Below are 25,541 nucleotides of genomic sequence, written 5' to 3' on the forward strand. Positions count from 1 at the left end.
CAGGAAGTAAGTGTTCACATTTCAAAAGAAGGTCCTCATCATGGACACCTGCCTTGTTACCATGGTTACACCAAGCCAGACTAGCACACCTCTGACACCTGGCAGGTACACTTCACCACAGCACCCAGCCAGCACACCCAGTCTGTCTGTCCACCTGTTTGTTTGGGCATTATTGCTATGGGAATGGTCATTACCAGAGTCAACAAGTGGAGAGAGGGAGGGAACAAAAAAAAAAAGGAAGCAGAACACACAGAGATAGCACATATCTGAGTAGAACAGCAGTAACAACATCGTCATGGGGCAGGTTACCAAGAACGTTGCAACACATTACATGCTGCCCTTCTCCTTTTACCACCATGGCGCTGAGAGACTCTGGGGAGACTCACGCCAGAGATGTTCTCTAATGTTTAAAATGGAGAAAGAAGACACTTTCTGCAGATGATCCATGTTTGTGCTTTTTTAATAATACTATCATCTTTATGAGGTCATAGTTTGGTTTGTTATACACTGGAGTTACAAAGGAAATTAAAATAGACTAAAATTTGAGTAGCCCACCAACAGTAAACAGTACAGTATTTTAGGGGGCGCCCCCGCCAATGAAAGGTGGGTAAGAGAGGAGCTAAGAGGTCACTGATAGAATGCCTATACATACAGACGTACATACCAAACACACACCCACACTGTCTCTTACTCTCACACACACACCCACCCACACGCACACACAGGTATGTACTGTACAGAAACAGTCAAAAACGATGGAGCCAAAAGACAAGATGGAGTTCCACTGAAGTCTTCACAAAGCACATTTTTTTGTCTTTTTTATTCCATACTGGTGTTCCATTTTGAGGACAAATCGGAAGATTTTTTTTTATGATTTGGAAAAAAGTCAACGTCTACCGTTTGCATCTCTTCCGCAAACAACACGTGTTCCTCTTTGATTCTTTGAGTCCTCCTCTATCCTCGTCAGATAATCAAAAAAAATAAGAACAGTTTTTCTTTTTGCGAAATTGATGAACAACAATCCCATACATTCTGTTCATGAAGTCAAAGTGAAATGTTCTTTCGAGCGAGCGTCCTCCACTCAGGGTCAGTCCTGGTCTCCAATAGGACAGGTTCCACCACACAGCTCTCCTCTACTCGCACATAAAGATAAACATCTGGACATTTGTACTTCCTGTATTTTGAGTCCATTTACCTACCACCACTTCGATATCAACAAAACTTCTCTTATCACGTGTACCGGTGGTGGAACATTCTAGATACAAGGTAGAGGCAGGGTTAGAACATTCCAGGCCCGGGACTGAAGCCCATGTCCATGTCCATTCCTCGCGGCCTCATCTGGCCCCCCATCATCATTGTCTGCTGGGGGGGGCCACCCATGCCTTGCAGTGACATCATCATGTTAGGGGACCCCCCCGGGCCGGGGTGGGGCATCTGTCTGCCCTGCATCATACCCCCAGGCCCCCCAGGGGACATCATCCGGTGCTGGGGGCCCATCATGCCCTGGCCCATGAATCCTGGGGGCCTCATGTTGTTGTGGCCAGGGTTACCCATGGGCATGTCTTGGGGGCCCATGCCCCCACCTGGCCCCCCTTGCATGCTCCCCATCCCCTGCATGGGTATACCCATCCTAGGGGGGCCATCACCCATCATTCCTTGCATGGGGAAGCCAGAGGGATGTGGGGGCTTGCCACCTGGGTTGTCTCCCCCCCCCCCACGGGGGAAGTAGGAGAGTGTCTGACTGGGCTTCTCAGACGGGATGATCCTGGACAGATCGAACTCAGGGATGCCCGACGCCCCGGGGCGCATCACTTCATGGAGATCCGCATCGCTGAATCCTCCCTGCATGCTGTTGAACTCTGGCCCACCAGGGGTGTTGGGCTTGCACATTCCCCCATCTACCCCCCCGCCATGAGGCATGTTCCCCATTCGGCCCCCCATAGGGCCGCCCTCCCCCTGAAAGCCCATGGGGTGACCAGGAAAGCCCTGTGGTCCAGGGCCATTGTGGGGTGAGAATGGGCCTTGCTGGGAAGGGGACTGGGTAAGGGGGTAGCCCTGCCCTCGGTGAGGGGGGTAGCCCATTCTTCCCTGGGACATCATCTGGGGGTTGTTCATGCCCGGGTCCTGGGGGTTGGGAGGCATCATCATGCCATGGGGCATCATGCCAGGGCCCATGTTGGGGGCATTTGGGGAGGGCATCTGGGGGGGCATGCCATGGGAGAGGGGCTGGGAGCCCATGGGGGTCATTCCCAGTGGGCTGAGGGCCGGCATGGGTCCAGAAGAACCGGGGACCATCATGCGAGGGCCACCTTGGTGATGGTTCATTACCATACCTACAGGGGAGGACAAGAGAGGCGGAGGAGTCTTAGACAGCAATCATATATACATCCCTCAAAAGGTTTCATTACAGGAATGGCGTCACCAGTGTGGTTGTGTGTGATGTGACGCATGTGTAAACCTCCTACCGTTGTTGTTCATGGAGGGGAGGTTAGGAGAGCGAGCGGGAGGTGAGTCGTCATCGGAGCTGGCCACCGTCTTGATGGCATCGTGGTACAACGGGGTGGAGCTTGGCATGGCAAACTTGGACATGCGTGACATCATGATAGAGAGCGGGTTCTGAGAAAGCGTGGGCTCGGGGGGGATGGTGTACGGACTGCCGGACGGGACGCTGCCGGGAAGGGACATGGGGCCAGAGGGGGCCCCTGACGAGGGTGGGGCCGGGGGGCCATTTCCCCCTAGGAGGAGAAAGAGAAAATTGAGTGGGGGGGGGGTTGAGAGCAACACTTAAATATGCTTAAGCAAATATGTGATTTTTATATTGATTTAAAATGTAAGAGAAACTTTATGATGTCTTTATACACAAGCATACTCAAGCATCCTACAAACACCCATCAGGTCAATAAGGAGGTTCATGTAAGTGCAACCCTGAGCAGTTCCAGTGTACTACCACAAGGAGATGCCAATGAGCTATAATCCAATGATTTTAATTTTTGAAGTGAAGATGAGTGTTCGTAGGCATGAATGGTGCTCTGACTTGATGCATTGTCTTATTCATAAAATCTAATCCTGCCCCAGCTACAGATGGTATACCATTGATTATACCAGTAATTTACACAGACATATAAGCAGTTAGGTAATTTTCTACCCGTCATGTAGTAGGAAACTCGAATAGCTATGGTTTCAAATGTTGCCCTTTTTTCTATGACAATATGAACCATGAAAAAACATTAGATTGAAAAAATAAAAACATTAAAAGGTTTAATCAAAGAATCACGATTGAATAAGGAAAAACGATAGGGAGAATAGAAGTAATAAGAGAGTAATAAGAGAAAGAGTGTTAATGTACCTTGGTCCATGTTGCCCATCATGTTGGGGGAGGTCATGCTGAGGGGGGGTTTCCCAGGCTGTGGGGGCACTCCTGGACTTTGCATGGGGGGTTTAGGGGAGGAGGCCCACCCTGGGGAGGGGTTGGGAAGAGAGGGAGACCTCATGTGGACTGGGGAGGCCCCTGCAGACCCCATCATAGAGTGAGGGGACTTCATGGGAGCGGAGTTGGCCGGAGCAGGAGGGGCATTAGGGCCTGGGGGGCCGGAGAGCATGCCAGCCAGCTGGGAGGGGGTCTGGGGGGACTTGAGGTTCCCAGAGGGGGAACCCATCATGGGAGACTGGACCTGCCTCAGAGGTGGAGACTTGAGGGGGTTGACACTGGGGGAATTGCCTCCCCCTGCCTGGACATTGAGGTCGGCAGGTTTGCGGCCTCTCTGGCCCTGTGGAGGCCCAGAGGCAGGGGGCAAGTGGTTGTGGCGGCCGTTACCCCCGGTTGGGGTGGAGCGGTGCTCGAGACCAAAGGCCTGCTCTCCATGCATGCCTCTCATACCTCCAACAGGACCTCCGGGAAAGGGCCGACCAGGCCCCAGAGGGAAGTCACCTGGCTGGGCCTGCTCGGAGAAGTGGGGTCCCTGCATGGGCCGGCCCTGGGGCCCCATGTTCTCCATGGGAGGCCCTCCACCTGCTCTCATCCTCATGATCTCCTCTGGGCTCATGTTCATGGCTGACTCGCGGAGCTTAGAGGGGTGCATGTGGGGTCCAGGTCCAGGGCCCATGCCAAACTCAGGCCCCATGTCTCTGCCACCCATGGGCCCTAGGCGGGAGGAAGGGCTCATAGGACCATCGCCAGGCATTCTAGGAAACATACCCATCCCGTTGCCAGGCTCCATGCTACCTCTTTGGTGCCCCATCATTCTTTGCATGTCCATCATCATTCCGGGAGGTAGTCCCTTCTCTGCAGCCATGCCCTGATGGAACATCGCTTCCTGGACGGACTGGGGGTTGGGGAAGCGCTCCCCTCGCCCCCCAGGGCCACCGAACATCCCTCCTGGCCCTCCAGGGAAGCCCCTGCCATCACCCATCCTAGGGGGCATATCATCCGGCCAGCCCATGCCTGGCCTGGGGGGACCCTCCATCTCTGGGTTCATCATACCCTGAGGAAAGCCTGGCATTCTCTGCATGTGGGAGGGCATGCCCCTAGGACCGGGGCCCATCCCCATACGCTCCTGGTAATGCTCTGGGGGCCCGCCCCCAGGACCCCCCCACATCTCCCCAGGGCCCATCTGGTAGGGTGGTGGTGGCCCACGCATCATGCCGCGTGGCCCATGGGGGTGCATCATCATGTCTGGAGGAAGTGGCCGGTGCTGCATTTCCTGTTTTCTCTTCTTCTCCTCGTAGAATTCCTGTTGCAGCTTCAGCCACGCCACCTGGGCCAGAAAAGGAAAATCATAAAGAAAATACTAATAAATACACAAGAATACAAACATGTGCAGGTAGGGTCAGATCACAATAATACAATATTCACATTTAAATAAAATATGCACTATAGCTGCAAGCTATATTCCACTACGTTGTGGACAATTTGATAGTTGACATGGGAGAGAGAGACACGTATCTCATATATTTACAACATTTCAAGGCAATTGGATCAATAGGTGATTTTATGTACATCTTTGTTATTTTTCCACAAATGGATAAAGGAAAAATACGTCATGCAGACATTTTGGGATCTTTAAAAAATGTTCCAAGAGCAATAAGTGTGTAAGTGTGTCCAGAAGTTTTGGACACATGGGGTGGAAATGTCATCACTTTGGCATGAATTGGGGAGTAGCCAGTAACACCACCTGTGGGTCTCTAGTTTCAGTGAGCCAAAGTAGATACGAATGTACCAAACTGTTTTATTGATCGAGCTTCATGGTTAAGGAGAAGAAGACTTAGCTTTATTAGCATTTGCACTCTATTAGCATTAGCTTTGGCCAGTTTAGCCACAGAACAGACAGTGAGTCCACCAGCCACTGGAAAGATTTGAATGTGTGTGTGGGCTTCAAGCTGTCGTGTGTCAAGGGCCAAGTGCGCATCACAATGGAGCAACTGAGAGTTGGATTAGCAAATTGGCACTACTTGCAGATAAGTCCATAGGTCAATGTGGCATTTATATATGGACACATAAAATATGTGCCATGGTTTTCAATTTACCAATAAGCAACTATATCCACCATTTTAGGACATATCTCTCAGCTTTTTGCCAACTCTAGTGACACACGTGTACCAACTTTCAAACCAATGGGACACCTAAAAGATTAAGATAGTTTCAGTGCCCACATTTTGCTCTCTAGAAAAATCCAAGATGGCGGACATTATGGCTTCTTGAGGCTTTTTGTTCCTCAGGAGAAATGAGGCATGTACCAAGTTTCTGACAAATGTAATGGAAATGCCTTCACTTTGAATTGGGGAGTGGCCTGTAGCGCCACCTATAGGAGAATCTTCAACCAATGACAATGCGGCATTTCACCGCATGATGCAGAACATGAATGCAGAACAGGAAAGAAAATAAACCACAGAACGAGTGAGAGACACCAACGAATAAAGTGAGAGATTAGTTGATGAGAGAGTTGTGTAAGGACAAATTAAAACGACAAAATGAATCCAGAAGAACCCCCCCACCCCGCTGATGGTGTTGAGAACGAAATTAGGATTCTCACCAACCACGCTGTGCCCATACAAAAAGGTTCACATCTTGTGATGTAGATATTTTTTGGATTCAGACAAGACAATGAAAGTCAAAATCATGCACATTGAAAGCAGTGTTTTGCTGTAGTGGCAGCACCGCAGGGTAACGCCACACAGAAACTCCAGAAACTGCAATATGCGATAAAATAAATATAACTGCTTGGATCTGCAACTAAGCGATGGAGCCATGAATCTCACAAGCCACCAACTAACATGTTGAGCTGCACCAAGCGTAGGAGCCATGGACCTTGCGACTGCCAACGGGTACTGCACTAGCATGCGCCGCCAACGGGCACTGCACTAGTTGAAGCTGACAACCGGAATGTTCCCTTTCAGCTGTCCAAAGTTGATTTGCCAGTCAGGCACAATCATATTTTGTGTTGCGTTTCCTTCTATAGCAGGGTAATCTGTATTGTGATTCTCATTTTATCCAGAATTGTGCAGTGCTAGTTGACCAGTTTAAAGGAGAATAATAATAATAATAAGAAGAATACTAGCAATAACAATAGGTTTCCTCTGAACGGAGGAACTCTAATAACAAATGATGTGTCATGTTGTACAGAAAACAAAATGCTAAACTTAATTGAGTGCATTAAGTCACCTGCTCTGGGGTCATCTGGTCACCATCCACGCATCCCCCTGGACCGCCCATGTGGGGGCCCATTTCATCCTGGGGGAAGGGGGGCATGTCTCTTGGCCCGTGTGGGGGCCCAAAGGGTGGTCCTTGGGATCGAGGCCCCCCACCCCCACTTGGCGGTCCCAGGCTCTGGGACTGTGCCATCATGGCCTGGAGAGGGCCCTGCTCCGGCCTGCGCTGCCCACCCTCAGACATGCCCTCGTGGGGTCCACCATGGGGCTGTGGGGGCCCGGGTGGAGGGGCATCTCTGTCATCAGGGAAGAGCATACGCTGGATGTCTCTTAGGGTCTGGAGGGAGCGCTGGCGGTGCTCCAGCTGCTCCTGGGACAGGCCCTCCGTGTTGGCCTCCATGTTGAGAAGCTCTTGAGCCAGCTGCTGCTGCTGCTGCTGCTGGGGGGTCAGACCTGCCACACCAGGCCCCCCCATCTGGCCTACCTCTCCTCCCTGGGGCTGGTTGTGGCCTGGCTCAGACTGGTTGACTGGAGGTTGCTCATTTGGAGCTGAATGGTTGCTGGGGCTGCTGCCAGGAAGGCTCTTGGGGTCCAAGCCCGCTGAGGAGGCCCCATCCTGGGCAAGGCCACCGGATGTGCCCCCCTGGGTGGAAGGCTGGGATGGAGGTGGCTCAGACAGGCCAGGTAAAGATGGTTTGGACCCAGATTGGTGGTTCTGGTCCTGGGGGTGAGATGAGGGCTGCTGTGGGGGCTTAGAGTCGTTACGCAAGGGTCCTCCTGGCTGGTTGTTCTGAAACAACCAGTGAGATATGAGTAATGGAAGGCAAATGGGAAGGATGTCTTATAATATTAATATAATTTCTATCATTGTGAATGTGTGTGTGGTTACCAGGAGGAGGTGTGCCTTGTCTTTGCTGTTGGAGATGTTCTTCATGTGGAAGGTGATGATATTTTCTGTGTGGCCAGTAAGAACTGCATCAGCTGCCCTGAGGACCACAGAGCATTTAGTAATTTAGCAGACGCTCTTATCCAGAGCGACAGTCTCACATCAGTCATCGGACAGCTTGGGTCGTACCGTGTGCGTTTGTTTGTGTGAGCAAGTAGAACGCGTATTAGACTAAAGGCATGAAGGAAATGCCAAGGTCAACAGACTAAACAAACAATTTGACACACAAACAACTTTTTCACCCACACACCTCCCACTAAACATCCAGAGCTTTGATCTCTAATTCCCAACAGAGCTAATCTGAGCCAACTGCAGGCTACACACTGACACACACTTTCCCACTGCACTGTCACTTGTATACATTCTGCACAGACCGCATGCATAGCTGGGAACAGAACCAGAAGGTAGAAAGAGGGTCAAGATCCAGCAGATAAACATAAACATCGACGACAAACAAAAAACAAAAGATCAAAGACACAGCTACATGCAAAAGAAAACAATTCCAGCTTTTGACATCAGTGTCAGTGATTTCATTTCAAACTATTAGCTTTAGATACAAAGTGTGTATGTGTTTGTATATGTGTTTCTAATGGTTTTATCTCAGATTGACAGAGTGCATGACTGAAATACTGGTTTGTGTCCGTCTATATTAAAGGTCAGACTAGTATAACAAAAGCAGTATTGATCAGACACGCGCACACTACTTACTTGTTTGCCATCTCTGTGGTAAAAACGTAGACAACTTTAGACCCGCCCTTCGGTCCGCCGACTGGGTCTGAGGTGGGGCCCACACCTCCCAGTGCATTGTGGGAAGGTGTAGAAGAACGGCTCAGCCCGGCGTTGGAGGTATTGTGGGACATGGAGTCCTGGGGCTTCACATCACTGGAGTTACAGTCTGGATGTGGGAAGAGGTGACATGACATGTCAGTTATTCATATCTAGTCAGCTGATTTTTCTTTAAATTACGACAGAACTTAAAAAGTGATCTTTAGAAATGAGAACAAATCTAGGTCTCCATTGGTGAGACCAACTGTGGAAAAATAATAATAAAACTTGGTACAAACAATGTACATTGTTTCCATTATAATGTTATGTTTTATATTTACTCTACACTATTAGTTATTATGTGACTAACCTATCTGACCATGTGAAAGAAAGAAATGGAAGATGGTTGAAACTGATCCTCAAAAAGATGAGGCCACAACAGGCTGAACAGGACAGGGTTATGTAGTGTATGTCATGCTACATCCCGGGTTGTATGAATCACTGATAAGGTAGAAGAATGCATCTAACATACACTTCCAACTATATTTCGACTACTGCTACCAATACTGCCATCACTAATACTTCTGATTCCACAACTCATGCCAGAAGACTTACTGAAGAATCCTTTGTCATCCTCATCACTCTCTCCACCGGAGCACCAGTCTGCACCGCTGTAGGGCTGCCTCCTCTCAGCCACACACATCCTCTTCACCCTGCTGCTGTCTGGAACACAAACACACACACGCGAGAGAAGTCAGTGTGATGCATCCTCTCATTTCTAATGACTCATCTACACGTCCACTGATATATTAGTGAGTGCCTCACTCCCACTCCCAAAACTAGCACTTCCATTCTGCCGTTTCACCTGGGTGTCTGTAAGGGGGTACGGTGTAGGATCTGACTCTGTCCCGTCTGATTGGACGGGACGGAGCAGCTGTCTCACCTTTGTCGTCTGCAGTCGGGGCACCAGTCTCAGGCTGCTCGTAGGACTCCACCGACGTGCTCCTTTCTCTCTTCACCTTGACCTTCAACCCCTGGCCGGAGGCCAGACCCTGGCCATTCTTCAAGGCCAGGTTGCCCCCCTTGTTGACAAGAGTTTTGGAGTCACAGGGAGAGGCCTGGGATTGGCTGCCGGTGCTCCCCGGCTTTCCCTGATTGGGCAGTTTGGAGTCCAGTTGGGAGGGAGACATGACGGGTGGCGAGCGTACCATGACGTCCGTCTTGGGCTTAGGACTGCAGTAGGAAAAAAACAAAAATTGCATACAGGTTTGACCTCATTCATCCAAGCTGAATAGTTCTTAATACCGCATTTCTTCGAATAAACGCCGCCCTCGAATAAACGCTGCACCAAAAATTAAAGTTGTGTAATAAACGCCGCCCTCGAATAAACGCCGCACCAAAAATGATCTGAAAACGGTTATTTAATTGGTTAAATTCAACCCCAGTATTTATTACACATGTACATAACTTTCTGCACATCTTTCTGTTTGAAAGCTAACGTGTATGAGCGTTTAGGCATGCTGCTTCAGATTTCTACACAATGTAGAACACTTGTATTTGAGACAGTTGTACTACCAACGTACACCTAATTGATAGCCAATGAGAAAGGGAATTGCCACACTCAGACAAACAAAGAATTGACAGAGGTCAGCAGTAGTAAATTAAACCTGCATTTTTAGCTACATGATTCATTTGTCACAATTTCAGCAACGAAGTTGTCTATGGCCGCACTGCAGCTACAATTCAAGAAATCTCTCTTACTAATTAAACGGCGCCCTCGAATAAACGCCGCCCTCGAATAAACGCCGCACCAAAAATGTACGTTATTTAATAAACAGTGCCGCGTCTATTCGAAGAAATACGGTATTTGGCAGCTAATTCACTATTTGCTCACAGGGATAACGCTTCCCTAATGTCAACAGGTACAGATCAGGCCGAAGCCTGGGACGAGGAAGTAACGTGTCAAAAAAGGCTCCATACGATGAAACTCAAGTCAGATGGCTGGCTATGCATGGACCATAACCCTCCTTTCCTAACTCTACTTCCTCTTTCACACACAGACACATGCTATCATCATAGGCACGCACATCAGACACTTTTTAAGTGAATGGGCCTACTATATCAGACACCACTGCTGTGGGAATTCCCCCATCTCCAGAGAGCCAGAATGAATAATAGTGGAGAACTAGAGAACACATTATCAAAATGGATTGGGTGAGAAATAGGGGATGGAATCTTTTGGTACCTCACGATTCGAATAGATTCTTGGGGTCACGAATCGATTAAAAAGCGATTCACGATTTTTTAGCCAAAAATGTTTTTGGGATACAAAATAATAATAACATTACAACAACAACAAAATTGCTAGAAGACTAAATCGCAATTCGAATGTGAATCGATTTCCCCCCCCCCACCCCCTAGTGAGAACAGAGGGGAGGGGAGACGTTGGATGCCAATGAGAACGAGTGCTTAGAATAACAGGACGCTTCAAACCAGCAGAGAAATCAAAATAGCCTACCACTCCCTACACACAAATAATGAACATACTCAAAATCACATTCACAGCCTACAAACAAATATGCAGGCCATTATTTACACAATTATACCACTAGCATACCGCACGCCCCTGGTCAAACCTGTACACAGTTCTCAGACACATATGTAGCCGAAGACATATTCCAGCATAGGCTTTCAAAATCCCTACACATACAAAAGCACAAAAACAGGTGCACGCACACTTTCTGTGAGGCAGGGAGCCTAGGCTGGCCCTGGCAGGGGCTTGGCGGTCCAGACACTCGTTTCCAGAGGCTCCAGAAACATGAGTCAGCGGAGAGAACATCCAAACATTGTGTACTCCCTAACCCCAGGCAGGCTCTGAAACATACACACCAGCTACCAGAGCGTGATTGCGCACACACACTAAGTTCTTTCCGAGTCCCTCCAGTCCACAGCACCATGTGGGAGACGCATGAGAAATGCATTGCTGTTGTTGAGGGACAAACAAATTCTGTCATGTTTTAACCTCTAATTATATGGATTAGAATTATAATCTTAAAAAAAGAATTGTTTCACTTTCTCTTCAGCATTTATAATATGGAAAAATCACAGCAATTGTCATCTTATTCAAATTGCTTGATTTATTGCACAATGGAACCCCAATTAGCAAACTACCAGCCCACCCTGTATTCCTGTTTGTATTTTTAACAAGAGCAGAGCTCTACCTTAAAGAGTAATGCAACTCTTAAGCATTCAAAAAAAGGCTTTCTAGTTGAACGCTGTGGGTGGGGGATTTTCTCATGTTTCTTCAGGTGAGGTGCATGTATCCATATTGGAGGTCGATGAAATGGTCTATGAGACACTTTGACACAATAATTATAGCTAGCTGGTTCAAGGTAGAAACTAGGGAGCGCGATAATTTTGCCTATAAAATCAAGTGACATTTGCGGCTGAAAGGTCAAATGATGTTGAGGATTCCTCGCCATCCAATTCTCCTTCCATTGATGGCCTTAGCCACATTGGTCCAGAGCCTTATCTTTTCGAGTCACTGGCACTGGTTTCAGCACAGCCTGTCGACAAGACTGGCAATGGAGCTGAGGCAAATGGAGGGAGAAGGGGTGGACGACGTGCAAATACATGCCCTCCATTTTGGCAGCTTAATTTCAATACGATCATGTAACCATTTCTGTGCCAATAGTAATTCAGCAGGAACCTGTGTCGCCTGGAACTGCTATTGCAACTTCGAACCACACGTACGATTAAGCACTCACAATCAATGTCATTTTGTAATGTAATATTCCATTAATTGAAATGTATAAACGCACATAATAACGTATCCTTGACAAAAAGCACTTGACATCAAAATAACTGACCACTACTGATGCTGGTTCTCCTCATGAAGTCACAGAGGGTAAGGGTTAGCCTATGGGTGTTGTCAACAAGCACATCTCAGGAGATGGTACTGCATGTACCGTTTTGCCATCTATCATCTATCTATGAATTGTTGTGTGTTTGTCTGTAGCTTGAATATTTAGAGAACCGGGAACTTTATGAAGTTGCAAGTCGTCAGGTGTCTTGCTCAGGACCCAAGGACGTACAGTGCCGTGTGTGCTGTTGTTTGGATGAGCTGTTGGTGGTAAATAAGGCATTTCAACATATAAACGTGTCGCCGCCATTCTGAGCTGCACTAAGTGATGAAGCCATTGATCTCAAGATCCACAAACAACATTTGTGTCCATTTGAGCAGGCCATTATGCAAAAACTTTTCCTGAGTTGCCAAATGGGCCCCTTTCCTTCACATGCTTACAAACTACCAAGTGCATTAACACCGAATCAGCTCATCCAAACAACGTCAACCTTGTCCTTGGGCCCTGAGATGGACACCTGTATAATTACTAATTTGCAGTGCCCGGATCCCATGAAAAACATTATAAAACTTGCAGACACACGCATTCCTTGCATTATAGTATAGATAGATGATGCCCCCATATCGGGAACAACAGAGGGTCTCCATTCTGCATGTCGGACACAGTTTTATTTTTACTTTTAGTTTCTATTCAGATATTTTTTGGAACATTTGAAATAATCCATTATCTCACTCCATAGGGTTAGGGTTAGGCTCAGATTTAGGGTTAGGCTCAGATTTCAATTTATTGTAAAACTTGACCTAAACTTAACAGAGTACTACAGTACAGCCTACTAGAAATCAAGTATACTTCTGGAAATAAGCAGTTACCACGCCTGGGCCTTTCACCTCTTCTGAAGCATGTTTTATTGCTACTCAATTTTTATGATATTAATTATAATTAGCGTTACCACAATACATTTAAATATATACCATGTGTTTTAGGTTCACGCCTATAACACAACTTCCCCCACTATGAACAGAACTTCATAGAAAACACTTCACACATGGCTCTACAACCACACATGTCTTCAGAGAGTTCAGGTTATACCCAGGCACATCTATCTCTTTGACAGAACCTGACATGAAGTTGACAGACATGGATCCATGCCCACTAAACCACTACCTCTCAATATAGCATTTCACCTCACTGGACAGGGCGATACATCACGTCAACACATGCACATCACACTACACACACACACTTTGACACGCTCTCTCACCTCTGTGTGTTGGCGGAGGGGGAGTTCTTCAGTCTGTTGGCGTGCATTGAGGGAGCTCCCAGGACCACAGAGCAAGGCGGGGTGATGAGCTGGTGAGAGCTGCCCGTGTGCGCGAGCGGAGCTTTGGCTCGCACGTTCCTGGACCCCGAGCCAGGAACGGCGTTCCCAATATTCCCCAGATTCCCTCGTCCGTCTTTGGCCTCCTCCCTCTCCTTCTTCCCTCGTTCCTTCTTGTTGAAATGTGTCGCCGCTGGTCCTGCCGCCGCCGCCCTCTCCTCTTGGACCTCCAACATTCTCTCTCTGGCTCGGGGCTCGTTGTGTGGGTGTGTGTGTGTGTGTATGTGTGTGCACGTACGTGTGTATACTCGCGTGTGTGTGAGAGAGAAGGAAACGGGAGAAATTGTGCGTGCGGTGGAAGTTTCCCCAAGGGGCTTTCACAGCCCTCGGGCACACTGCAGAGAAGAGAAGGAGAAAAACTGAAGTTAAACATCAAACTTACTGAGGAACGTCCACGCAACAGTGCAGTGACAGTGATTGACAGTCCCTTCAGCCAATGCCACTTGTAGGGCTTCATACTATAGAGAGAGCCAGCCAGATATCTGAATGTGAAGTATTCAAACATGTTCATCAGAAGGCTAGGGGAATCTGCTTCCTGCTTTGTGTTGGGCTGATGGAAGGACAGCAAATGATTCTAGTTTGACCCGCCGAAAGCTCTGACCCTAGCTCACTGGAAAAACACTAATGCATTACACACACACACACACAAATAAACGCAAGCAAGCAATAATCATTATTCTGAAACTATTTAACAGGAGCTCACCATTGTCATTTGTGTTAAGTCATTTTTGAAGGTCATTTCACTATGTGATCATCATCATCAGTAGTTACTTTGTTCTTTGTATTTGTTTTATTCTTTTTGGGCATTGGTCACCTCACTTGCTTGATTGAGGGGTTAAACATACCCAAAACTGAATCAGTTTGGAAAATTAACTTTTGCCTGCGTACAACATGTCTGATGTTGCAACAGTGGCTTTAAATGAAGTTGAAATTTGATTTATGTAAAAAAACAAACAACATGACTATTACAAGGTCTAGCCTGGCTCTGCCTAGCCGAGCAGCACCACGTGCTGTCTAGCGTTACACAAGCGCTCACACACACACACATTACAGCAGGACTGGTCAGTCACCCTTGAGCACGATCACACATTGAGGAGACGCAAATTAGGGTGCTTGATGACATGGCCCACACAAACACATGCACCGCGCACATACAAAAACGAATGACAAAAAGGTTCTACATCTATTAAGTCTCAGCAATCCATCAAATCCTATTTGCATGCTAGGAGCTGCAGTTCACAGCAGTGAGGTAAACGCAGCTGATGAGAAGGCCCTAAAAAAAAGGACCACCGTCAGCCGTGTAAATGCAGATTTGGGGTTCACCAATGAGGGCAACCAAGCACTCATTAAATATCACACCCCTAGTACTATGTACAGGACAGACACACTGGTACACTGACCACACACGCAAAACATACGTTGTAGGGGAGGAACCATATCCTGACACTACATGTTCAGCGGCAGGGCTTAGAGTGTATCCTTGCTCTCTCCCTCAAGCCACACTGCTCTCACTCACACACACACACACACACACACACACAGGTCACACATATACAGCCCTGCTGGCTGTAAAAAGCCTGCTGATGTTTCAGCCTTATTTATGCAAATCCCATTCGCAGCTCTGCCACAACAGAGCAGTCTCTCTATCCACCTCCCTTTCTTCTTGTGTCTGTGTCTCTCTCACACACACAGCAGTAGCTTGACCACGATCTGTAAATACTTGTGGGTCTATACAGTTTGAGGGACTACACATACACTCCTCTGGGGAGCCTACACCATGTGTGCTCTGCCGCTCTTATAAAAGGTATCTACCTACACTTGCAAACATGCCTGTGGGACTAACCCTGCCTGTTACTACATATTCATCCCAAAGAGTCCTTCAGACACATAAAAAAAAAGGCAGAAACGGGGTGACTTTTCACCACAGACACTAGCCAACAAGGGAGCCAGCCAGTCGTTCAGTCACTCTTACAGTCAGCAGCATGAAGAGACAGCCTGCCAGCTTCCCACTCATTCACAATGCTCCAGTCAAGATGGCTGAACCGACACAGCAGGACTCCCTTTGCTACCTGAGCGGTGACTGTCAGGAACCACACCTTCCTGCTTTCTGAAGAGAGCTGCCACACACACGCTGCAGATTCCTCTTGTCCCGAAACCTACATGCCCTGCAGATACCACTGGTGCTCAAACATCTCCAGAATGATCAGAACTCACGAGTGCTTCTAAAGATAAAGCTGTGACGCCATCAGGGCTGGCTCAGACATAGATCTACTAAGCTTGTCTATGTACACACACAAACATACACACACTTACTGAGCTTTTGTTCCTCCTGCATGCAAGCCACTGCAAATATTTACCGGGAACTTTTTGTTCCGCATTCTCCAGAACTCAATGCTCCTCCAAGTCACACGCTCCTCTCGTCACTCTCGCTCTCCATTCCCACCAGTTAGCTGTTCCCAGCTCTACTCATCCTGGCCTTGCCCTCTTCTCTGTTACACTTTCTCCTCCTGTTGTGTCCTACTCTTCTTCTGTCTCTCCCCCCTTCTTGGTCCGAGCCGAGGCCACACACACACACACACACACACACCTCACTGAGGCCATGACATGGTGACACTCGAGTAATGATAACAGCCCCCTTGCTACTTCCATCAGTGTCATCATATAGATGTGGTCACAGCACTGGGCAACTCTGCCCCTCTCTCTCGCTCACACATACACACACACACACACACAGCTGACTCATCTGCTGGCGTAGTCCGGGCACTGTGCCATATGTGGCGGCCAACACTGGCAGGAGGACTGGTACTCAGCAGTCTGTGGCTCTCATCTCTGTCTCACACACTCCAGACTACACTCTCTCCCTCTGTCTATCCCCTGACCACTCCCCCCCCCCCCTCTCTCTCTATGTGCCCCACACACTCTTTCCCTTTGTCCCTTTCTGCCTCTGTCCTATTTCCAACACTCCAGACTACACTCAACCCCTCTGCCTCTCTTTCTGTCCCATCTTATAGTCTCTCGAGTCTGTCCTTCGATGCCTCCGTTTGTCCGCCTGTATGGGTTTCGCAAACCTCACACCACTCTACCTTTCTAGCCCATCATCTGCTTCTCTCTCTCTCCCTCTCTCTGTCCCGTACTCAGACAGACACACATCTATGACATACTTCAGTCGTATACCAAACTGGTGTTTTTCCCCACACTCAGGTGTCTAAAATCGGAAAACACATCCATTCCTACAACTGGACATCACAGATTTCAACACAGATTCAGATTCACGCCCTCCCCCTCTCTTCCTCCAAGACTCTCCAGTGTGCTCTCGTCTGTGACTCTCCCCCCCCCCCAACCCCCCTCCCTTTGGTCGCTCCCACACTTCGGCAACATTCCTCGCTCGCTCACGCTGGGAGGACGTCTCCCTGTGGCTGGAAGTATTGTGGGAAATCCCAACGGTCTGACCCTCGGGGGTTCACGGCGGCGCACGCTCCCCAGCAACTCACCGCCCACCAGGCCATCGTGAACACCCCCCAAACCCACCTTCGATCCTTCCCTCGGAGGACTGGAGCGTGAACAACAGCCCATGCTTCTCACCTCAACTTGTTTACATGTTTACACATCTCCAACATAACATGAAGTACCCCCCCCCCTTCCCACCCATGCACACAGTAGCCTTGCTGAGACAGGATTAAGCTGCTGCAGAACTGAAAACCGCTGGACCATTGACATTACACTTGGATAGCACACACATACCTACCATACACATTTCCCTGTCTCTTGGGAGCAGCATTAGCACTCTGGAGGGAATTGGTCTGTTGTCATATTCTCATAGAAGTTTAAACACTCTGGCAAAGGACCTGACCAATTAGGCAAGAAATACAGGCCTACACACTGACAGGCTACTAGTGTGGACTAGGCTACTTATGTTATATCCTGATCCCTCCCACATACGTTTACTAAATCCATAGCAGCAAAGGAATCTGGATGAACTTGCTGGAGCCAATCATGGGGGAGTAAACAGTACTAGCCAACCAGCCAATTAGTCAACCAATCAGTCAGTCAATTCAGTACCACACCCCTCAGACCATCACTTTTCAGGCAAGATCACCCTGTAGAACTAGTACAGCCAACAGTCACACAAGGTGAAAGTCATGTTGATTTAGAACCAAAAAGATTCCAATTATGCTCCACGGTAGTTCATAGTAAACCGATTTCCTCAAGCTCCCAAATCGCCAAATGTGGCCGGCTCATTTGTGCTCACATCGGTTTCAATCCCTATATCCACACTCAAAAGCGAGGTCTGGATATGAACAGGAACAATTTGTTATTTTTGCAGGCTATTATAAGACTGATCAGTTAAGGAAATCTGATGGCCCAACGGTGGTGTTTAAGGATTAAGATGATGAGACTATAAAAGGCACAATACCGTCCAAGTGCTGGCCATGCACCCACTACTCTTCATCATCCAGATAGCAGGCTGGGTGCAGTAGGGTCTGAGGCTCTGAGCTTGGACACAGACTGGGGGGGTCTCGAGGAGGCTGGGAGGCAGGCAACTTGAACATTTCACTCAGACACACGCTCACAGACAAGCACACACGGCTGACAAAGCCCCAGGCTCCACATGGATGCGGGCCCTGTCTGCTAGGAAGGCTCACCTGGGGTCAGGAGGACCAGCCCCCACCAGGGCTGATGTGTCAATCACATGCAGCGGCGTGGAGGATGAGTGACAGCTACAGCCTTGCCCATCCACACATGCCCCAGGGGAGAGCAACCACACACACATTCTCGTCACACGCAGGCTACACAGGCATACATCCACGACCTTATTCATTCACGCCATCGTAGTCCAGTTCCAGATTTTGGACGGCATGGCTAAACATGAATTTAACGAAGAGCTGTGTACACAGACTGAGTGTCTGCACCTTGACATGTCTGCTGGTGTGACGGTGGTGCTTGTTTACTGTATCCCTTCATGAGTGCAGAATCCTAAAATTGAGGCAAATACAATTTTGTTTGCTTCTCAATCTTTGTCTCTCCCTCTCTCTCCTGCTATACCGTAGAGTGAGCCCAGGATATAAATCTGAAAACCCACTAAGCAGAAAAGGGATAGGAAAGACGCGAGGCCAAATCACTAGGAAGAAAATAAATATTCTCTCCATGTGTATGTCCACATCTATCTCCCCCGTTCCTGCCGCTCTCTGTTGCTCCTGCCTGGTTAACACTCTTTGGATTAGACAACAGATAAATAAACAGGCTGAATGCTTTCTCAGGCAGTACGCTTTGGCTAGAAAGCCCTGTCCTCAGTGTCCCAATCACACAAGCGCGCACACACACACACACCCATGCATGCATGCAGATGCACACGTACATTTGCGCACACACACACACACACACACACACACACAAACAGACACACAGTCACAGAGACCAGAGGAGCAGACGTGCAGCCAGTGCAAGAGCAGCGCAGACCAGACTTCTCTGCTATAGTGGCTTGTTCAATAGGCATTCACAGGTTTCAAATTACAGGGGGGTCCAGCAGCCATAGCAGAACAGAGCCTCCCCCACAAGACCTTGTATCAATCTGGAATGGGTAACCCCAAACATGGCACATTTAAATACGTCTGGCCCCAGCCTATGTCTACTAAATAAATATAATTCTCGTCTTAACCTATGTATACCAGAGTTAATTAAATTGTAGGCCTAACCTACGGCTACCAAATTTTTACCAAGTTTCGAAACCTAGCCTAAGTCTACTAAAATAAATAAAGTTCAAGGTTTAATCTCTTCAAGAGAAAATGCTGAAAACAAGACATCAAATTGGGAACAAGAAATCATATCAGGGTGTCAGATGTCATTTTTCCCAGTCTCCTGACCGAGTTATGACCTAAGGTATAGCTTCTACAGGCAGACCAAAATGCAAATTAACAAAAAGTGAACACACATTCTCCACTGCAATAGGTCGAATAACATTTGAAAACACGTTAAAATGCTAAGCTTTGAAGGCGGCAGCTAGCGGAGAAAGAGAAGGAGTTAGATGCAGAAGCTGTGGTCTCATCATCAAGTAGGCTCATTGGAGAAACCACCATATTCCGTATGTGTGGTGTGATGAAACACAGAATACATTATTTTAATGCTTTTAAGACAGAGAGTGTGTGTTGAATTCAGGTTACCTCAGAAGGCCCCCTGCCCTCTCAGCAGGGCCTCATATGGAGCACCGGCCCTTGGGTCCCCAGGACCGTGGTGTCTACTCTCCAACTCCTCCCAGGCACAGATACAGAGCTGCACACTGGTCCAAATCCACCTCACAACACCTTAAGCCACAAATAACACACCTGGAACACAGGAAAAAGGAAACTTTAACCACACAGTGATGGATTAACAAGGTAGAGAACAACACATTGGTATGTTTGTTAGACATACGTTTTCATTCTCTAATGTGCACATTTCTGTTTCAATGGCCTTTAAAAGAGCGCTCAGATGTTGGAGAAATATGCTATGCCTGATGGCTCTTAGATGAGTCAAGTATTCTGTAGATCTCTGGTCTCTGGCAGCAGTGAAGTCTGTACTGTTTCATCCACTGGTAATCTTCATATTCACCCTACAGTTCTCTCTCTTACCTACCTGATTCTAACTGGATTGGTGCTAGCTGTGTCAAGATGTTCTAATCTATTCAATGTTTATATATCACAGACTGTCTTTAAGAAGTAAAGAAGTCAAACAAGGCCTCCTTACTAATGTATTTACTAATGTATAGACCTGGCTGGATAGACAGCCTCTTTCTGTCTTCAACTCTGCGACCAGTATCTTTATGGTAAATAACACTCACTATAGCATGACCTCCATGTAGTGATAAAATAGTCTAATTTGCCATTTTTAAACAATTTTTATGAAGGGAAATGATGGTATTTGTAAAAAATACAACAAATCCGTGATTTGAATATTCTTTGTACCAAAAAAATACCTTTTATGACAGATTATTAAGCCTTTAGCAATTTCGAAGTATACATTTGTCCATTATAGTGTGATCTAAGTTAAGGCTATAGCCTAATAGGCTACCAATTTCATGTAAAACTTCTTCAGACTCTCAAACATAGTGTAATTCAGTGGGCTTTTTATCTGGCCTTGGTTATACTTTTGCGTTCCAACACATAACAAAAAAAATCTACACTCCGCGAACAGATTGTCACAATTAAAAAGATCTAAAGAAAAACATACAGATAAAGGACAGCTAAAACTACTCTTTTTTTAACAACCACGTAATTGTGCCCCCTGAAATCTCAGCGCCTCACTGGACAACACTTGGCGGCCAAAGTATTCCATGGCGCTTCAAACTCCAGGAACTTTTTTTCCTAAAAGAAGTTGTTCCTGTTTCGCCAGGACTGGGGGAAGGGAATACTTCAGCACAATTGCGTTCATGGAGCCCCAGTCAGCGCAAACAAAGTCCTCCCCGAGAGGGAGGCACTAGCGGCGGGTGCGATTCGGTACGACGACGCTAGCCCCGGCACAGCACACAAACAACAATTAATGAGATACATTTTTGGCTTTGTCTAATAAAAATGAAGCCCCTCCCACGAACAGCGCTGTACATTTCCAAGTTCAGAATTGGCTATTGTAACAATGTAGCAATTACCGAATTCGCTTGGAAGGCTGGCTATAGGTGATAGCCTGCCTACAAAATTCAGTAGGCCTATACAATCCACAGCACGTTTTTTAAATCATACTACATGTGTTTGTTTTCCTCAATACATTACCCGAGACAAGATTATGCTTTTAGAATGTGGAGCATTCATGCTACATCGTATGCTATTTTCATTTTCACGAAGCACGAGCGGTCCTCGGTAGGCTATAATAGGGATAAAAACCAATATTCCTCCGCGCCGAGTATGCACTCCTGAGAACGTTCTGAATAGTAATCCACCGATAAAATGTGTAAAAAATCACCATTGTTTAAGAAAAGAATTCGCCGCCTGCCAGACTGGGCACGATGGGTTTGAGGCCAGTCTTCAGGGACAGAGGTAGGAGAAGAACGGATACCGGAGTGAGATATCCCCGGGAGGAGGACCCGCGTGTGCCGTTGCCAGGAGATGAGCGGCGACAGCGACACTTTCACCAAAAACTCACCTGGAATGTTTCCTCAAGACGTGTTCCGCTGTGTAGACAAAGCTCTATAAGTGTGGGGATAAAATCCCAACATTATCCGGACAACGTTATAAAATAGAAATATGTCTCCCCCTTCGTCTGAGCTTCCAGTGGTCCTACTCCATTTCATCCAGTCAAGATTTCCTGTCATCCCCCCACCCGTTCCAGCGTATTGGTTTAGTCCGAATTCTAAGTAGCAATTCTAGGTCAGGTCTGTGTGCCAGTGAGAATGTTACTGCCGGACAGAGGACGAGAGAACACAACTGTCCTTACAAGACTGTAAACACGGCCAAGTTGACTTATATGATCATAATTATGATAATCTGAAACTACTTTGACGTAAAAACAGTCAAAATAAATTGCAAGTCAATGTATAGATGGACATTTGTCACGTTTTCTACAGGCCTAAACTACTTTTTCTCACACATAGCCTAATCATTTATAAGCACATACACACAAAGGCACACACTATCTCAAAGTGTAGCAGTAGAATTCATTTTTTAGCTTCTTTTTGTCTGAGATTGACAGAGATCATGGGAGGGGTATTCAAATTAAAGAGAGACAAACACATGCATGTAGGCTAAATGTCAACACAAGACTAAACACATAATAGTATATCATCATAGTCAATCATCAGTTGTCACGATTACATATTTGGATAAGATGTGTATGTCGATTAAAATTAGAAAATCACTTTATCTTAATGCCTTTGTTCCTCTGAGAGACTGGACCATTTAGTTGTTGATGTGTGTGTGTTTATGCATGGGTGTTCAGTCCAACCTCTAGAAGCGATTGTTACATAATAACACTCCACAAAATGTGATTATTGATGTGTGTGTTCATGCATGGCTGGTATAGTCCAACTTTTACCAGAAATGTTACTGAATAACACTCCATTAAATGTGTGTGTGCACACAGCTCAGGCTGTTGATGTGTGTCTCATTGTATGACACAGGTTAGGGTTAGAGTCAGTAATCATGCATATCAGAGAATGCAACAAATCAATGTTTAGCTGCTTAAAACTGCTTGTTGCATCAACATTACCATTCATTAGATCTCTGATTTGGTAAAGGTTTGGGCATTCCAACATGAATTACATTTAGATATACTTTAAAAACCTTATATTTGTGTTTGATGAAAATTCAAACATTGATGAGTGACATAGATACACAACAATGATGCACACAGAGACAATCTTTGCGTACCTGTGATTAATGACAAGCAGGCCAAAGCTACTCTGGACATGTTGGTGCATGCTTGTGAAGATCAGGGACAGACCACCAAGCTGTGTGGAACATCTGTGTGTCTGAGAGTATGTACATGTGAATGTCTGTGTGTGTGTGTGTGTGTGTGTGTGTGTGTGTGAGTGTCTGGATGTGTGTGAGTGTCTGGATGTGTGCATGTCTGGTGTGTGTGTTTATGTGAGTGTGTGTGTTTGTGATAAGCTCATTGTGAGTAACAGTAGGCTGGCAGTATTCCCAGACCAGGAAGCATTTGACATGAACACTAGCATTGCTTTCCAGGTTGGCGTTCTGACTCTCCAGCCAGTGCTGGTTTGGCAAGGCTGACTGGGAGCGCCAGAGAAACAGTAAAACAAGGACCAGATCTTGCACCGTGTCTGAGAGGAAGAAGTATATTCAGATACACCCAATCCGAGTTGCATTTGTATGTGTGTGTCATGGAGAAAGCGAATAAGCAAGAGAGAAAAATGGAGAGAGTGCGTGTGTGTGTTAGTGTGAGTCATTACAGAACACTAGCATTGACTTCTCTCTTGTCATGTTACCTTCTGCATTATTTAACACTTTGATAAATGCTTCCTTGCAGGGAGACATGCTCTTGCCCAAGCATTTACACCACATTCCAATGCATCAACACGTCTGAAAAGTAGAGAATAGAATAGAATCATTGCTTCAGTACTAGAATCCCAGACTGGGGCTCCTCTTTGCAGTAGGTGCTGCTGTATTTTAGTTATTGTTAAATGACCAGTAGAACTACAATGATGGGGTAGTTTAGAACTGTAGAGCAGTTATAGTGATATATTTGTCAGCTGATTTCATAAAGAGGTTGTGCTGTGTGGAGATACCTGAGCTTAGGCCCATGCAGGGTTATCAAAATACTGAGACCGTGAGCTCACTTGCCCGGAGATGAGGTCACTTACTGTCAGCCAATCATCAGGCAGACTATTATCATGGTATGCAGTGTTGCTATGAGTAACAGAGACAAGCACAGCTACAGATCCCCAAAGATGGCTAAGGCATTAGGCTTAAGGCACTGCCCACCTGAGCCTGCAATTCTATTCTATTCCTAGACATTTTGTTTCGCATGCAAGCTGTTTCCTTCTCCTTCCCTTTCTCCTTTTCTCTCCACCCCTATGTTTTCTGATACTAAGCACACAAACACAGAAACCCGTCCATGGCGGAATAAAGATATTTGCCACCAAGTGATTCATAAATTGAAGTCAGAACAATATCTTCCTTCCACCAGTTGTACATCATGTATTCAATTTTTTGTCTCCTTCCTCTTATGTCTTCTTCTCTTCGTAGCAATGGTGTCTGCTCTCCATAGCAGGTGAGCAAAAACATGCCGGACAAGTAAAACCATGTGCATTAACATCATTCACGAGTCAACACCCGCCTGTGTTGAACCAGCACACGAACGGTACTGTTAATGACCAGTCAGGGAGGAGTGTGTGTAGAATAACTCTTAACGAGGATTTGTGTTTGAACTGGAGTGTTTAAGGTTCTTGGTTATTGATGGTTAAGCCTTAAAGGATGCTACACCCAATTACAAGCAAGGATAGAGAGCATTACAAACTAGACAAACAAATGTTCCCTGGATCATAAACTGTACATCGGAAAATAAATCACACTAAATTATTAAATTATGTAGTTTGAATGAAAGCTTAAATGTATCATATTCAATCCCTTTCTCTTCCTTCTTCTGTTTCTCTCTATGAATGTTTGCAGAGGGGAAACGATGGATGCACACATTCCACTACCAATATTCCCCCTCACTCTATCTTGTTGCTATGGGAACCAAAGCAGACGGGAGACAGGTTCATATCGTCCTCCCTCAGGTCTCCAGTCACAGTCTCCTTCCCTCTCTCTCTCTCTCTCTCTCTCTCTCTCTCTCTCTCTCTCTCTCTCTCTCTCTCTCTCTCTCTCTCTCTCTCTCTCTCTCTCTCTCTCTCTCTCCCTCGTTACTTTGCTTCCTCTCTCCATTCCTCTCCGCCTGTCTTACTTTAAATATGAATCTCTCTTTTTCTGGCAATTCTCTCTCTCTCTCTCTCTCTCTCTCTCTCTCTCTCTCTCTCTCTCTCTCTCTCTCTCTCTCTCTCTCTCTCTCTCTCTCTCTCTCTATGTCTCTCTCTCTTTCTCTTACCCTTCCCTCTCTCCCTCCCTCGTGTCTGAGCTGGCTGCTCCTGTGTGGGCCACTGATACTCGCTGATTAAAGAAAGTTATAATTTGATTTTCTCAGCAGGCGTCGTTTAATAGAGCAGTTTAACTAAAGCTGTGCCTTCCCCAGGGCTTAGAGAGAAGGAAGAGAGAGAGAGAGAGAGCTTTAGAGTCATATACTAATCCCAAACACTGAGCAGTCACCCACCACTAAACTCTTTCTCTCTCTGTTTCTCTCCGACCTTGTAATTCTGTCTGCCTACTGGGCTCTCTCTCTCTCCCTCTCTCTCTCTCTCTCTCTCTCTCTCTCTCTCTCTCTCTCTCTCTCTCTCTCGCCTTTCCTCATCCACTGCTCTAATCTGTCACTCTCTCTAACTACACCATCCCTCCTTCAGTGAGGGAGGCAGATTGAGAGCATGTGT

The 25,541-nt window shown here is 46.8% G+C and overlaps 1 protein-coding gene across 3 annotated transcripts; it reads right to left on the reverse strand.

Moving 5' to 3' along the window:
- Nucleotides 1-444: 444 nt before the first annotated feature.
- On the reverse strand, nt 445-21,882 carry bcl9 (BCL9 transcription coactivator). 3 transcript variants are annotated; one of them, XM_062457184.1, is made up of 11 exons: nt 21,707-21,882; nt 19,756-19,917; nt 13,481-13,932; nt 9,300-9,589; nt 8,972-9,079; nt 8,300-8,486; nt 7,535-7,631; nt 6,659-7,435; nt 3,347-4,754; nt 2,466-2,735; nt 445-2,333 (listed from the first exon to the last, which is right to left on the reverse strand). In XM_062457184.1, the coding sequence occupies exons 3-11, from the start codon at nt 13,771-13,773 to the stop codon at nt 1,279-1,281; spliced, it is 4,485 nt and encodes a 1,494-aa protein (XP_062313168.1). In that variant the 5' UTR covers nt 13,774-13,932; nt 19,756-19,917; nt 21,707-21,882; the 3' UTR covers nt 445-1,278. The 3 variants fall into 3 exon arrangements, with proteins under 3 accessions (XP_062313168.1, XP_062313169.1, XP_062313170.1); XM_062457185.1 differs by lacking the exon at nt 21,707-21,882 and adding an exon at nt 21,527-21,674; XM_062457186.1 differs by lacking the exon at nt 21,707-21,882 and adding an exon at nt 21,216-21,507.
- Between the last annotated feature and the right edge of the window lie 3,659 nt (nt 21,883-25,541).

This window comes from Osmerus eperlanus, chromosome 3 (assembly GCF_963692335.1).
Source record: "Osmerus eperlanus chromosome 3, fOsmEpe2.1, whole genome shotgun sequence".
Lineage (NCBI taxonomy): Eukaryota > Metazoa > Chordata > Actinopteri > Osmeriformes > Osmeridae > Osmerus > Osmerus eperlanus.